This window comes from Mya arenaria, chromosome 8 (assembly GCF_026914265.1).
Source record: "Mya arenaria isolate MELC-2E11 chromosome 8, ASM2691426v1".
Taxonomy (NCBI): Eukaryota; Metazoa; Mollusca; class Bivalvia; order Myida; family Myidae; genus Mya; species Mya arenaria.
In genome coordinates, this window is record NC_069129.1 from 69,533,955 (window position 1) to 69,548,269 (window position 14,315).

At 35.6% G+C, this 14,315-nt stretch overlaps 1 protein-coding gene across 1 annotated transcript; it reads right to left on the reverse strand.

Moving 5' to 3' along the window:
• Positions 1-914: 914 nt before the first annotated feature.
• On the reverse strand, positions 915-14,077 carry LOC128244518 (scoloptoxin SSD976-like). The gene is made up of 7 exons (XM_052962518.1): positions 13,985-14,077; positions 13,290-13,541; positions 12,902-12,990; positions 11,602-11,705; positions 8,991-9,092; positions 8,320-8,448; positions 915-1,045 (listed from the first exon to the last, which is right to left on the reverse strand). The coding sequence occupies exons 1-7, from the start codon at positions 14,075-14,077 to the stop codon at positions 915-917; spliced, it is 900 nt and encodes a 299-aa protein (XP_052818478.1).
• Positions 14,078-14,315: the final 238 nt, after the last annotated feature.

The window sequence follows — 14,315 nt, forward strand, 5'->3', positions numbered from 1 at the left end:
TTCAGCCCTAATTAAGCCTACGCAGAGCCAACTAAACGCATGTTCAGCCCTAATTAAGCCTTCTCAGAACCAAATAAACGCATGTTCAGCCCTTATTTAGCCTACTCTGAGCCAACTAAACGCATGTTTAGCCCTAATTAAGCCTACGCAGAGCCAAAAGCAACAGTAAAGCCCAATCAGAGCTTAAGAAACCAATTAACAGCATCAAAAAGACCATCCAGAGTCATTAAACGTATATGCATCCAGTCTAAGCTTACTCATTGTCAAATAGACCACCCAGAGTAATTTAAACATAATATGCATACCTTTATAAGCCTACTCAGTGTCAAACCACCGCATTTTGGGTACCATGATGTCCATGCAGAGCAAGAAAAACAAGCACATGCGCCTCTTACTTAGCATACATCGTGCCATATAGACCACACTTTTGCAACCATAAAGAAACCCATAATTAGATTTATATTAACCCATTAAACCCATTTGGATTCATACGAGTCGGTGAAATGTATATAAGTGATTCAAACTGATTCAAAAGGATTCATAACTTTCTTACTTGTATAACACATTATTTGAATTGTTGCTACCGCAAAACTAATTCATTATATCGGAGAGGGAAAAGGAAGATGTTTAACAATGCTGTTTCTTTTTGATAAGTCAATTTTATTGTACGGTTTTAATTACAGGGTTGCATCATACATTTATTTTACAGCATCATAATACTATGCAACAGATAGTTGTTTTGTTCATCTGGTAAAATGTAAGTGAAATCTTAGAATTGCATTATAGATGAACATTGAAATTTATTGAAATAGATGTATATTCAATATTCATAAGCGTCATACCGAATTGCGTTAAAATTGGTAACGTTACCAGTAGTTACCTTGCCTTAAACTTGTATTGGAAAACTGGAGTATTCAGTAACGGTTAAAGCTATTAGGGTTGTCTCCCGTGTAGCGGTACTTTATTACGTACACGTGTGGAGTAACGTAACCGGATCCTTGCATCACACTGTGTTTCTTCAACTGTTGATGATATATAGGTGTGACTGAAAATAGCAGTCACTTCTAACTTAAATGTTATGTATGGCATATATTGCTACGTCGTGTTGTGTAAGGCGGTGTCAAGCCATACGTGGCTGACCTTTAAAAACGCTGTAAAAAAATAGTGTATATGTGTATCGAGAGTTACTGTTCAATATACGAAATAGAAAGTGAATACAACCCAAATAGTAAGGCAAAACAAGAAATACGCCTACATACTCGGTTTGAGAGAAACTGTTAATTAACAGTTACAATAGTACAACACGATCAACGCACCGATGTTATCCCGCCAAAGGCGCATAATGAGTTTTCCTCTATTCATACTGGGACTGATGTTCAGTTTATATGAACAGATGCATACTTTCAGATGTATTCTAACAAAAGTATACTAACAAGATGCATATTAACAGATGTATACTTACACGATGTAAACTTACAATATGTATACTAACAATATGTATACTTACATATGTATACATACATATGTGTACTTACATGTGTATACTAATAGATGTATACTAAAAGATCCATACACCGTTTTGCCGAAATCGCAGGGACCCAACAAATTACTTCGGAATAGCGATGTTTCGGATTAACACTTTTCCGCAAATGACAGCGTTCGCGAATTATAGATGACGTAAAATACTAAGTCGTGAAGATTGCAATGTCGGTTACATGTTACCAATACGATACACTCGGTTTGAGCTATCTTTCGTATGCAAAAGTATTTGTTGATTTAGTGTTTTATAACTGACGAATAATTCGTAATTATGCTTCTTTATGAAAACACCATTAAACATTTAAAACAAAATAACAGCACATGTATGCAATGTGGCGATCGGATCAGATGAGGTAGACATTTTCGAATGATATTTAGATTGTGTTAACCAGCAATGATATACACACTACATCACCCAAATGAATCGCTCATTTTCTGACCTCGATATTTTTAACATACGCTTGCTAAATGTTATTCTAACACAAGCGCTAATTGTACTCCCTTGTCACCTCAAGCCAATGCCCAAGTGCATTCGCAGAATGGTGTGAAAAACTATGACACGATCGTGTTCGAAATAAGAATTGATAAATACATGTAGGTATGAAAAATTAAATTGTGACCGTAATTTTTACTTCGGAATAGCGATTATTTCGGAATAGCGATTTCGGAATAAAGACCAAAAATTTAGTTAAACAAAAAAGGAATAAAATCGGGACCGAAAAATTATTTCGAAATAGCGATAATTTCGGAAAAACGTGTTCGGAAGAGCGGTGTTCAACTGTAGATGTATATTAACAGATGTATACTTACAAGATGTATAGTTTCAGATGTAAACTAACAGATGCATGCTTATATTTACTAACAGATACTTACGTACAGATGTATACTAACGAGATGTATACTAAAGGATGTGTACTAACAGATGTATGCTTACAATTGTTTACTTACAGATGTGTACTAACAGATGTATACTTACATTTGTTTACTAACAGATGAATACTTACAATTGTTTACTAACAGATGTATACTTACAATTGTTTACTAACAGATGTATACTTACAATTGTTTACTAACAGATGAATACTTACAATTGTTTACTAACAGATGAATACTTACAATTGTTTACTAACAGATGTATACTTACAATTGTTTACTAACAGATGAATACTTACAATTGTTTACTAACAGATGAATACTTACAATTGTTTACTAACAGATGTATACTTACAATTGTTTACTAACAGATGAATACTTACAATTGTTTACTAACAGATGAATACTTACAATTGTTTACTAACAGATGAATACTTACAATTGTTTACTAACAGATGTATACTTACAATTGTTTACTAACAGATGTATACTTACAATTGTTTACTAACAGATGAATACTTACAATTGTTTACTAACAGATGTATACTTACAATTGTTTACTAACAGATGAATACTTACAATTGTTTACTAACAGATGAATACTAACAGATATATACTAACAAGATGTATACACATTAATACAAATCAGAACAAAATCCCCGACGTTGATGAGAGAGAAAACATATTAAAAACTTGTAATGAATTTGGTTAGGATTGTTTATCAATGTTAAGGTTTGTTTCCAGAACTAGACACCGGATCTCCACATCTCATGTTTCCCCACGTTCTTTAGGTTATTGCATCAGAAGAGGAAATATACTAAATCACGACAATATCCGGTTTCTACCCACGTATAACCTGCTTACGACAATCATGTTTGAGTACGAGATATAAATATAAGTTGAGCTATATTACTTTCGAAGAAAAGACACTTTATACAACAGTTGCTTTTAAGAGTATTCACTGAATTGAAAAACAATTTAGAGGGACAAAATTCATGAAAGTTGAAACAAACGGATATGTTTGTATCAAATATACTTTTAAGTATTTAACATTGGTATACAATAATTGACTAGTTGGTTAAGTCATTGAATATGAACTGATAGTCACTGTTATAAAGAGGTCATGTCGACCGAGGCGTTTAGTTAATCAGTTGATGGTTAAATAGCCAACATGTGTTTCATTATGTGACATTTTCTTTTCAAGTTATATAAAAATTAAATATATATTCCCTTGCCCGTTTAGCTTGTTCTTTTCTCGTCTGCTTTTTGTACAGCTGCATAAATCACATATATATGTTTAGTCGGCTTATTTTTCATCTTAAGCTTTAAAATTTCGATCGGTTGCACTAATATAGTCCATATAAACAGCCGCTTCAGAGTCTTTGACGATTTCTGTTTTTGCGACTCTACGCATCCATATCCCACTTGTTTTCCAAGCCAAGAATGACAGATCTAAGCGCTATGTATATCGAGCGGCAAGGTAAGGCGCTTCGCTAGAGAGTTCCAAAATGGCGATGATTTGTTGACAGAAGCCGATCTGAATTAGTGTTTCATAAAACACTAGTGTAGTAAGAGAAAGGTATTGGCTAAAAATAACGGATGTGTAACTTTTGTGTTTTTATTTAGCAATGCAGTGTTTATTATGAGGTTACAGTCGAAGAATATATTTAATATTGGTATGAATCAGTCGACTTGTGGGAACAAAATGAATATCAAGCGTAAAAGGCCTTATATAAACAAGAACTGTCAACATATTGGTTCCTATCGCAAATAAATAAGGGCATGAAGTAAAAGTAGCAACTAAGCCGGAAGCAAATCAAATTTATGAATATTAATGATATTCCATACTTAGGCCATGATTATGAGCAAGAAAACACAGAAACATGTCACACATATTTGTCTTTGCCGATCGCAGTCTGGAACAGCTGTCTCCGTTCGGAAAATAAGCCCATTACATAAATAATTTCATGATGTAAGAACCAACACATACACTTAAAGAATATATATAATCTTATAATTGCCTGTTTTCACATACTGTTAAAAATAACAAAAGTAATGCCTTATACTTAGATAGGTATCAAAGAATAACGTATTCTTGAAAAAAATCTCGTTAAGAGGTATGAGCCGTTATAAACAGTATCCACATCTTATGTGGCATGCACAGGATAACTCCGACGTTTACTCTCTCATCAATAAAGTTTGTGTTCAAATTTGGATTGAATCCATTTCCACCAAAATGTCACTCGATGTCCAAGTATCACAAATTGCCTTTAATCGTAACATGTAACAGTTTGGAAGCACCCATTCCGGTGAACGATAAGATAAGGAGCCCGTCCCATTGTCAGATTCACAATGCATTTTTCGCACCATGAAAATGTGAGGTATTGTTATTGTTCCAACGCTCTTCATCGCTGTAATGCGGTGGGATATGCCCCTGAAAATAGGTGGAAATATTTATACATGCTTTTAAAAAAAGTGTGTAAGGACGATGTTTGATAAATTACAGAAAATATATCAACCAGAATGATAAAGTTATGAATTTCGTACTTTTCGTAAGGGTGAATACATATAATTATTTTTCTACCAAACTGGAGTTTAAAATTTATATTTTACGAATACATCTATTTGTTGATCTATGCCATTTTTTCTTGCGAAATAAAGAAAGATCACATTCAAACAAATCGTTTAATTATTATATTATTTACACGTTACGATTTCGATTGATCATCAAGATGTTGTGTTTTGACAAAAAAATGCGTTAGGAAAAATGTATGTACAACTTGGCCGGGTCACAAATTAATAAATGAAATGGAAATCTGGGTGTACATGTAGAAAATGGTCTTTACTCCAACATGACTATATAAAACACACTAGTAGAGGGCATTCCTGAAAGGAGTTCATTCGGAACGCACACTTTATCTAAGGTAAGAACACAGCAGTTTCGTATTGTTTGAAACTGGCCCTGTTAATTTAAGTCGTTACTTTATAATCAAAACCATCAAGTTATTTTCACAACGATCCGTAAGGCAATTGTTAAATACACTTACTACATGTCATACATAGATAAAAAAATACATGACCCGCATAGATAAATACATTTACGACATGTCCCGAATAGGTCAATACACATACGACATGTCCCGAATAGATAAATACATTTACGACATGTCCCGCATATACAAATACACTTTCGACATGTTTCAAATATATAAATACACTTACGACATGTTTCGCATATATAAATACACATACGACATGTCCCGCATATATAAATACACTTTCGACATGTCTCGCATATAAATACTGCATATATAAATACACTTACGACATGTCCCGAATAAATAAATACACTTACGACCTGTCCAGAATAGATAAATACATTTACGACATGTCCCGAATAGATAAGTACACTTGCGACCTGTCCCGAATAGATGAATACACTAACGACATGTCCTGAATAGATAAATACACTTACGACATGTTCCGATTATATAAATACACTTACGACCTGTCCAGAATAGATAAGTACACTTACGACATGTCCCGAATAGATAAGTATACTTGCGACCTGTCCCGAATAGATGAATACACTAACGACATGTCCTGAATAGATAAATACACTTACGACATGTTCCGATTATATAAATACACTTACGACCTGTCCAGAATAGATAAGTACACTTACGACATGTCCCGAATAGATAAGTACACTTGCGACCTGTCCCGAATAGATGAATACACTAACGACATGTCCTGAATAGATAAATACACTTACGACATGTTCCGATTATATAAATACACTTACGACCTGTCCAGAATAGATAAGTACACTTACGACATGTCCCGAATAGATAAGTACACTTGCGACCTGTCCCGAATAGATAAATACATTTACGACCTACCACGAACAGATAAATACACTTACGACATGTCCCGAATAGATAAATACACTTACGAAATGTCCCAAATAGATAAATACACTTGCGACATGTCCCGAATAGATAAGTACACTTGCGACCTGTCCCGAATAGATGAATACACTTACGACATGTCCTGAATAGATAAATACACTTACGACATGTTCCGATTATATAAATACACTTACGACCTGTCCAGAATAGATGAATACACTAACGACATGTCCCGAATAGATAAATACACTTGCGACCTGTCCCGAATAGATAAATACATTTACGACCTGCCACGAACAGATAAATACACTTACGACATGTCCCGAATAGATAAATACACTTACGAAATGTCCCGAATAGATAAATACACTTACGACATGTCCCGAATAGGTAAATACACTTGAGACCTGTCCCGAATAGATTAATACATTTACGACATGTCCCGAATAGATAAATACACTTACGACATGTCCCGAATAGATAAATACACTTGCGACCTATCCCGAATAGATAAATACATTTACGACATGTCCCGAATAGATAAATACACTTAAGACATGTCCCGAATAGATAAATACACTTACGACATGTCCCGAATAGATAAATACACTTAAGACATGTCCCGAATAGATAAATACACTTAAGACATGTCCCGAATAGATAAATACATTTACGACTTGTCCCGAATAGATAAATACACTTACGACATGTCCCGAATAGATAAATACACTTAAGACATGTCCCGAATAGATAAATACATTTGCGACCTATCCCGAATAGATAAATACATTTACGACATGTCCCGAATAGATAAGTACACTTGCGACCTGTCCCGAATAGATGAATACACTAACGACATGTCCCGAATAGAAAAAAACACTTACGAAATGTCCCGATTAGATAAATACACTTACGACCTGTCCAGAATAGATAAGTACACTTACGACAAGTCCCGAATAGATAAATACACTTAAGACATGTCCCGAATAGATAAATACACTTACGACCTGTCCAGAATAGATAAATACATTTACGACATGCCACGAACAGATAAATACACTTACGACATGTCCCGAATAGATAAATACACTTAAGACATGTCCCGAATAGATAAATACACTTGCGACCTATCCCGAATAGATAAATACATTTACGACATGTCCCGAATAGATAAGTACACTTGCGACCTGCCCCGAATAGATGAATACACTAACGACATGTCCCGAATAGAAAAAAACACTTACGAAATGTCCCGATTAGATAAATACACTTACGACCTGTCCAGAATAGATAAGTACACTTACGACAAGTCCCGAATAGATTAATACATTTACGGCCTGTCCCACATAGATAAATACACTTACGACGTGCCCCGAATAGATAAGTATACTTGCGACATGTCCCGAATAGATAAATACACTTACGACATGTCCCGAATAGATAAATACTCTTGCGACATGTCCCGAATAGATAAATACACTTACGACATGTCCCGAATAGATAAGTACACTCACGACATGTCCCGAATAGATAAATACACTTACGACATGTCCCGAATAGATAAATACACTTACGACATGTCCCGAATAGATAAATACTATTGCGACATGTCCCGAATAGATAAATACATTTACGACATGTCCCGAATAGATAAGTACACTCACGACCTGTCCCGAATAGATAAATACACTTACGACATGTCCCGAATAGATAAATACACTTACGACATGTCCCGAATAAATAAATACACTTACGACATGTCCCGAATAGATAAGTACTATTGCGACATGTCCCGAATAGATAAATACACTTACGACATGTCCCGAATAGATAAGTACACTCACGACATGTACCGAATAGATAAATACACTTACGACATGTCCCGAATAGATAAATACACTTACGACATGTCCCGAATAAATAAATACACTTACGATATGTCCCGAATAGATAAATACATTTACGATATGTCCCGATAAAATATAAATACACTTACGACATGTCCCGCATGTCTTGGCACAACTGGCTCTCACAAAGGGAACGTTTTCACAACTTTGGGCATCTATGTGCTCGCCACAAATGTCATAGGCTTCATAACTGTCCAAGGCCGCGTCTCTACATGGTTCTGAAATGGATTGAACGGCTATACGTACATACATAACACATGCTGGCCGGTCTGAATTTTAAATTACGGTTTAACAATACTCTGTATACTACGTTGACACAGAGGTGAGGTGACATGTGTATGTTTTTATTTATCTCGTGCGCCCCACATACTAAGTATATCGTTTGCATGACTTCATTATCTCGTGTGCACGACTTAGTTTGTCATGCGCACGGAATAAATTAAAACATATACGTGTCACCTCTGTGCCACCGTAATATACATTTATCCCAGGTTATTTACTTAATGAAGTATGGTTTTGACACAACAGATAACAAGATTCACATAAGGTAACACACACAGTTTACATAACTATCCACACATACAGTATAAGTGCGATGTTAAGTAAATCATACAACTTTGAAGATATACGACTACTAGGCTCACTACCCGTTTGAAGTCGGTAACCCCGATAAAGATATTTTGATACAACTCTGTGTATTTTGTTTTGTTGCGCTGTGTATCTCAGCTTGATTATTTAAGAAGCAACACAAGAGACTCACCGTCGCAGTTTGGTCCCATGCCGTACTGACATGTACATGAACACGTGGCTGGGTCAAGCTCCCCATGCCCTGTGTATGGCGCAGAGCAATTCTTTTGACAATCTGGAAAATAGTTTAAATAGGTCTTGGTTTTAAAAGAGAATGCCGTTTAAACGTAATGACAAATCACTAATAAATATAAGCTAGATACTGTAATACATCGATTGAAGAATTTCACGATGGATTTTAAAACAAGGAATATATTGTAACACATACAAAATCTATGAGGAACCGAATGCAAAATTTAGTTACACATCTATATATGATACAAACACATTTGGACACGAACTATTACTTTTTTGAATTATTCTTACTTTACAAACAAGAGTCAGGCATTGCAAACAAAGAACGGACAGTTGCTGTTTAGAAAAGAAGAATCAGCCGGAGAGGGTCGAGATCTCCCAACAGTGTCTGTGAAATTATATAACATGGGTGTAGCTACCTCCGAACAGAGTTAGTAAACGTGTATTTATAACAGTGTTGTGGCTCATGTTTGTCTATGCGCGTTGAAGGGAAAGGGTTCTATCAGAAAGCAAGTTCTAAGTCATAGTTTTGATGAGGTTTTCTTCTTCATCCTTCTCCAAATAAACTACATGCCTTTGAGTAATTTCGAAGTTGGTTTGACATCGTCCTTCATGAATGTTTTATCAGATAATCAATGACAAAAGTCTTTTCAATAAAACTGTAACTAAACAGCCGAAGCACCATAATCTCAATTGCCGTTGTGTTTATTTGCCATATTTCTAGTGTATGTCGTGGCGATAATGAAACAAATGAATAGATCAATATATTTAAAGCTGGTCAATTAAGTATGAAAGATGACAACCGCTATGGACGACAACACGTCCTTAAAGTATTTCATGGCTTTGTCTGTTTTGCTATGACCTTGTTCATCAGGCCCCAATATCTGGAAACTTCTTAAATCCATTATAACAAGATTATGCTAAGCTCACTGTTTCGTATTTTTATTAAAATCTAATTGAAATACAGTTTTGCTAATTGAAATATGCTGTTAAGCTAAAATAAGTTTCGAAAAATTAAGGCCAGGGTTTCCGATAACTATCTGTCTACTAGGATTGTCCCTGAAGTTCCCGTTGCATTAGTTTAAAAGGCGGGAATGTTCAATGAGCCGACCAAGACACTAAAATTAACAAATTTAAGGAAGCTTTTGTTTAAAACTTCTCGCTAGTTTCATCAACAGACATTCTTTTTTCTGAGATACAAATATCACATATGAGTTTTGATTAATTGACTACAAATACACGACGATAAAATACAGACAATAGCGACACCAACACCACTTGACTGCATCAAAACTTACCACACAGTTCAGGGTTAGTATCACATGAGGCTGTTAAACATAATAAATTACGTATGTCATTACAAGTAAACAAAACACACAAACACATGAGATCAAACACTTTACAGACAGTTGTATATAATATTATAAGATGCGGCGTCAAATGAGAGAATTTGAGTTTTTTTACAATGTCAACATGAGAAATAAAGTTCGTATATATTTTTACACAGGTGCCTGAATAATGGCCAACCTTTATGGCATCACAATATTGACGCTGACGGCGACACAAACGACATAACAGTATACAGTTATTTCATGAAAGGTTGGGTAACAATAACAGCTATTGTCCCGAGGTGGTGGGGATGACATTTTGACTATCCAGAATGTCATCCTCGACACCAAGAGACAACATGTGTGGCTGTTACTCAAACTACCTTTGAATAACTGTTTTATAAACTTGATCAAAAATTTATCTAAACAAAAAAATAACTGTTTTGTTTACGGAATGAATTTCGTGATTGATGGCATTATCGAGGTATGAACGTTGTTAGGCTGGTTAAAGTAGGCGTGGTGTTCGAAGGATCAGCCGAACTGCGTTCAGATCCCCGATAATAACATCAATCATGCAATTCAATACTTATATTTACGCAAACAGTTCATTACTTCTTTTCAGAAGTGTTAAACGATACGTAATTTTATTTAAGAAACACTGAGAGTAATTATTTCTCACCAATCGACTCTACTGTAACCGGTAACAGTTTATCATATGACGTCACAAAATCGCAGGAAAATGAAATCCCTTCAAAACACTTTTTACTGTTAAATTGAAACGCTAACGGCAACAATACATTTAAAAAAATCAACACTTTCCTTGGCCCGCTGACACAAACCATAACCAGATAAACAATATTCAATTCCATTTCAAACGCGATGATTCGCGATCCTAACATAGCGGAAGATGTTGCGTTCTTCGAAAGGCCGATAGGAAGGTGATGTGTAAATATTAGGTGATCAAATTTTTATTTGAATTAAGTGTAAAAAAATAAGATTCGTTAATGATATACCGGCTATTTTTTTAAATCCAATGACATCATAGCGTGAGAAGGAAACAGCTCATACTGTTGACCGGGTTCAATAGTTCAGACCAAGACAAATTGATAGCTTTCATGTTAAACAGCAAAACAAAATTGTATATATAAAACGAATAAGGTTATAACACAATTCATTATGTAAGCGACCTGAACTATTTATGTTGCATGAGAGTATACTTACTACATAGGCCATCGTCACAGAACGATGTATCGTTGGAGCACTTCGTACAAACAGCACCATCTTTATAAAACTGACCCCAGGGACCCGATGTATCGAGTTCAGTACTGGAAATATACACACACAAGTCATTAGAAAGTAGTTAAAACCATAAGGAAAACCATTATGGCCATTACTCGAAACGACAGATAAGGTTACGTTTGGATAAATTCTATCAGTAACGATAAAAGGAAGACATTGACGACTGTTTATTTGCTCAATAATGGCCATTAGAGATTCAGATGAAATCGAGTAGGAGATATTCGCCTTTATAAAAAGGCACCGTTCAAAAACTATATGGAAATGTTAAAATGGCTTAAAATTAAAAGGTTTAATGTCAAAACAGTATACAGATACAGATGTATTTCATTTTCACACTGAATAGCCACATACATTGGAGGATGAGAGCAATGACTCGTGCACATTTGAATTATTATTACATTCAAAATAGGTTTTGACGCTGTGTGTTTCTCGTTCAGTGTCTCATAGGCCTTGTAACTTGTTTTCTATTAAAACAGAGTCATTGTTGAAGCCTGCCTAATGCGCTTGGCCAACAGGCACCGGATTTTCAAACTCAGTATTTTTTTAGAAAAAAAGAAAAATATCTTATAATTCCAAACTAAAAATTATAATACCATAGTTTTTATAAATATACATTTTGTACTGTATATATATGCTAACATATATTTACTTCCCAAGCCGTAATGTTGATACCCGCCGCTTTTCCTTTACCATGCCGTAATGGTGATACAAGCCCCTTTCTCCTTCCCAAGCCGTCATGGTGATACCCGCCCCTTTCCCCTTATCAATCAATAATGAAGATACCCGCCCCTTTCCCTTCCCAAGCAATAATGGTGATACCCGCCCTTTCCCCTTCCCAAGCAATAATGGTGATACCCGTCCCTTTCACCTTCCCCAGCCTTAATGGTTATACCCGCTGGATATCCGCCGCTTTCCCTTCCCAAGCCGTAATGGTGATACCCGCCCCTTTCCCCTTCCCAAGCCGTTATGGTGATACCCGCTGCTTTCCCCTTCCCAAGCCACAATGGTGATACCCGCCGCTTTCCTCTTCCCAAGCCGTAATGGTGATTCTCGCCCCTTTCCCCTTCCCAAGCCGTAATGGTGATACCCGCCCCTTTCCACTTCCTAAGTCGTAATGGTGATACTCGCCCCTTCCCATGCCAAGCAATAATGGTGATACCCGCAATGAAGTGACACAACCACAAACATGACCTATACAATATAACGTATTCTTGAAACTTACTCAGATTCATATATACAATAAAGTGAGCCCATGCCCCCGCAACGTCGTCTGAATGAGCAGCCTACGTAGCGGAAGTCAGCATTTAAAAGCTGAAAGACAGGTAAAATAAGGTTATAGAGATAGCAATCTGGGAACTAAACGAAGAACAATCTGACTTTGTTTCAACTTAAATCCATCGGACCTGTATTTTGTTTCTGTTACAAAGATCGTCGACGCCTTTAGCTATTTGTATTAATTATTTTAAATATTCATTTTACCAAACAAATGGACATGAAATACCGTCATGACAACGATAGTTCATGTCAGCAAAGATTTATTTTTCATTTTAAATATTTCGCTCAACGCACTCTTCTTAGGAATAATTCATCAAATAAATTGAAGCACTCACTACAGTAGCATGGGAGCAGTTTTCCTGCGGCCAACACACTCCAAAAGTTTCATACAGTGGATCCGGAGGATAAAAATTCCCTATGAGTTCACTGTACCAAGTCTGAATATCACTAGCAATGTCTCCAGTCGAGGTCCTAGCAAGGTTGGAACAAGTATCACTGTCATTTATTGCAAAGAATGGTAAATTTGGAAATTTACAACTAAGTCTTAGGTGTATTCTGGCTCTTCTCGCGAGGTCATCCCGCCATATCTGGAAAATAAGGAAAACAATAGCAAAAAGTATGTTATAATGAAATAATATTTGCAAAACCTCAAACGAAATATTTATGCACATTAAATATCATAACATTTGATAATGTTATAGTTATGGTTCAGTTTTATTGAACTGAAATTGGTTCCTTGAATACTTTGCTGTCCCTGGCTTTTAAGGGACTCGCTCATATTTTGGCACCAAAAATAGTCCAGCCAGTAATGCATATGAATCCCATATAATATAATTATTTCATTCTTTGATACCGAAATTGAAAAATTATGGTTGTAATAGGGAGAACACCCAAGCCGGTACAGTAAAAAAGTCATATTGAATTTAATACACAAATCAGTTCTTAACACAGTTTATTGAAACGATTTAAGGCAGTTCTAAGGTAAATTGAATAATATATCATCGTTGCCAACTACTGCAATTATACTCACTAATTTCTTCATGTTTGCAGCAGATCCTCCGTTAGCACCTTTGGAAAAGTTCCGCCTTAAAGTGTTGTGAGTGTCGACTATGTCTTGCTTCATTTCCTCTGATAGCAGACAGGATACTGATACTGAAGGTAAAATATATCAAACTTATATGAATTCCTCAAAATGTCATTAAGAGGGGTAATATTTCGTATGTCTAAATACCATTGTTCCATGTTTGTTTTAAGTGTACATGCAATTCCCTATTCTGAACTGTATCAATAGGCGGAGCCTATCCGCTCAGACACTAGCATAAATAAATAGTACAACTCTATTTATTTATACGACAATCTAT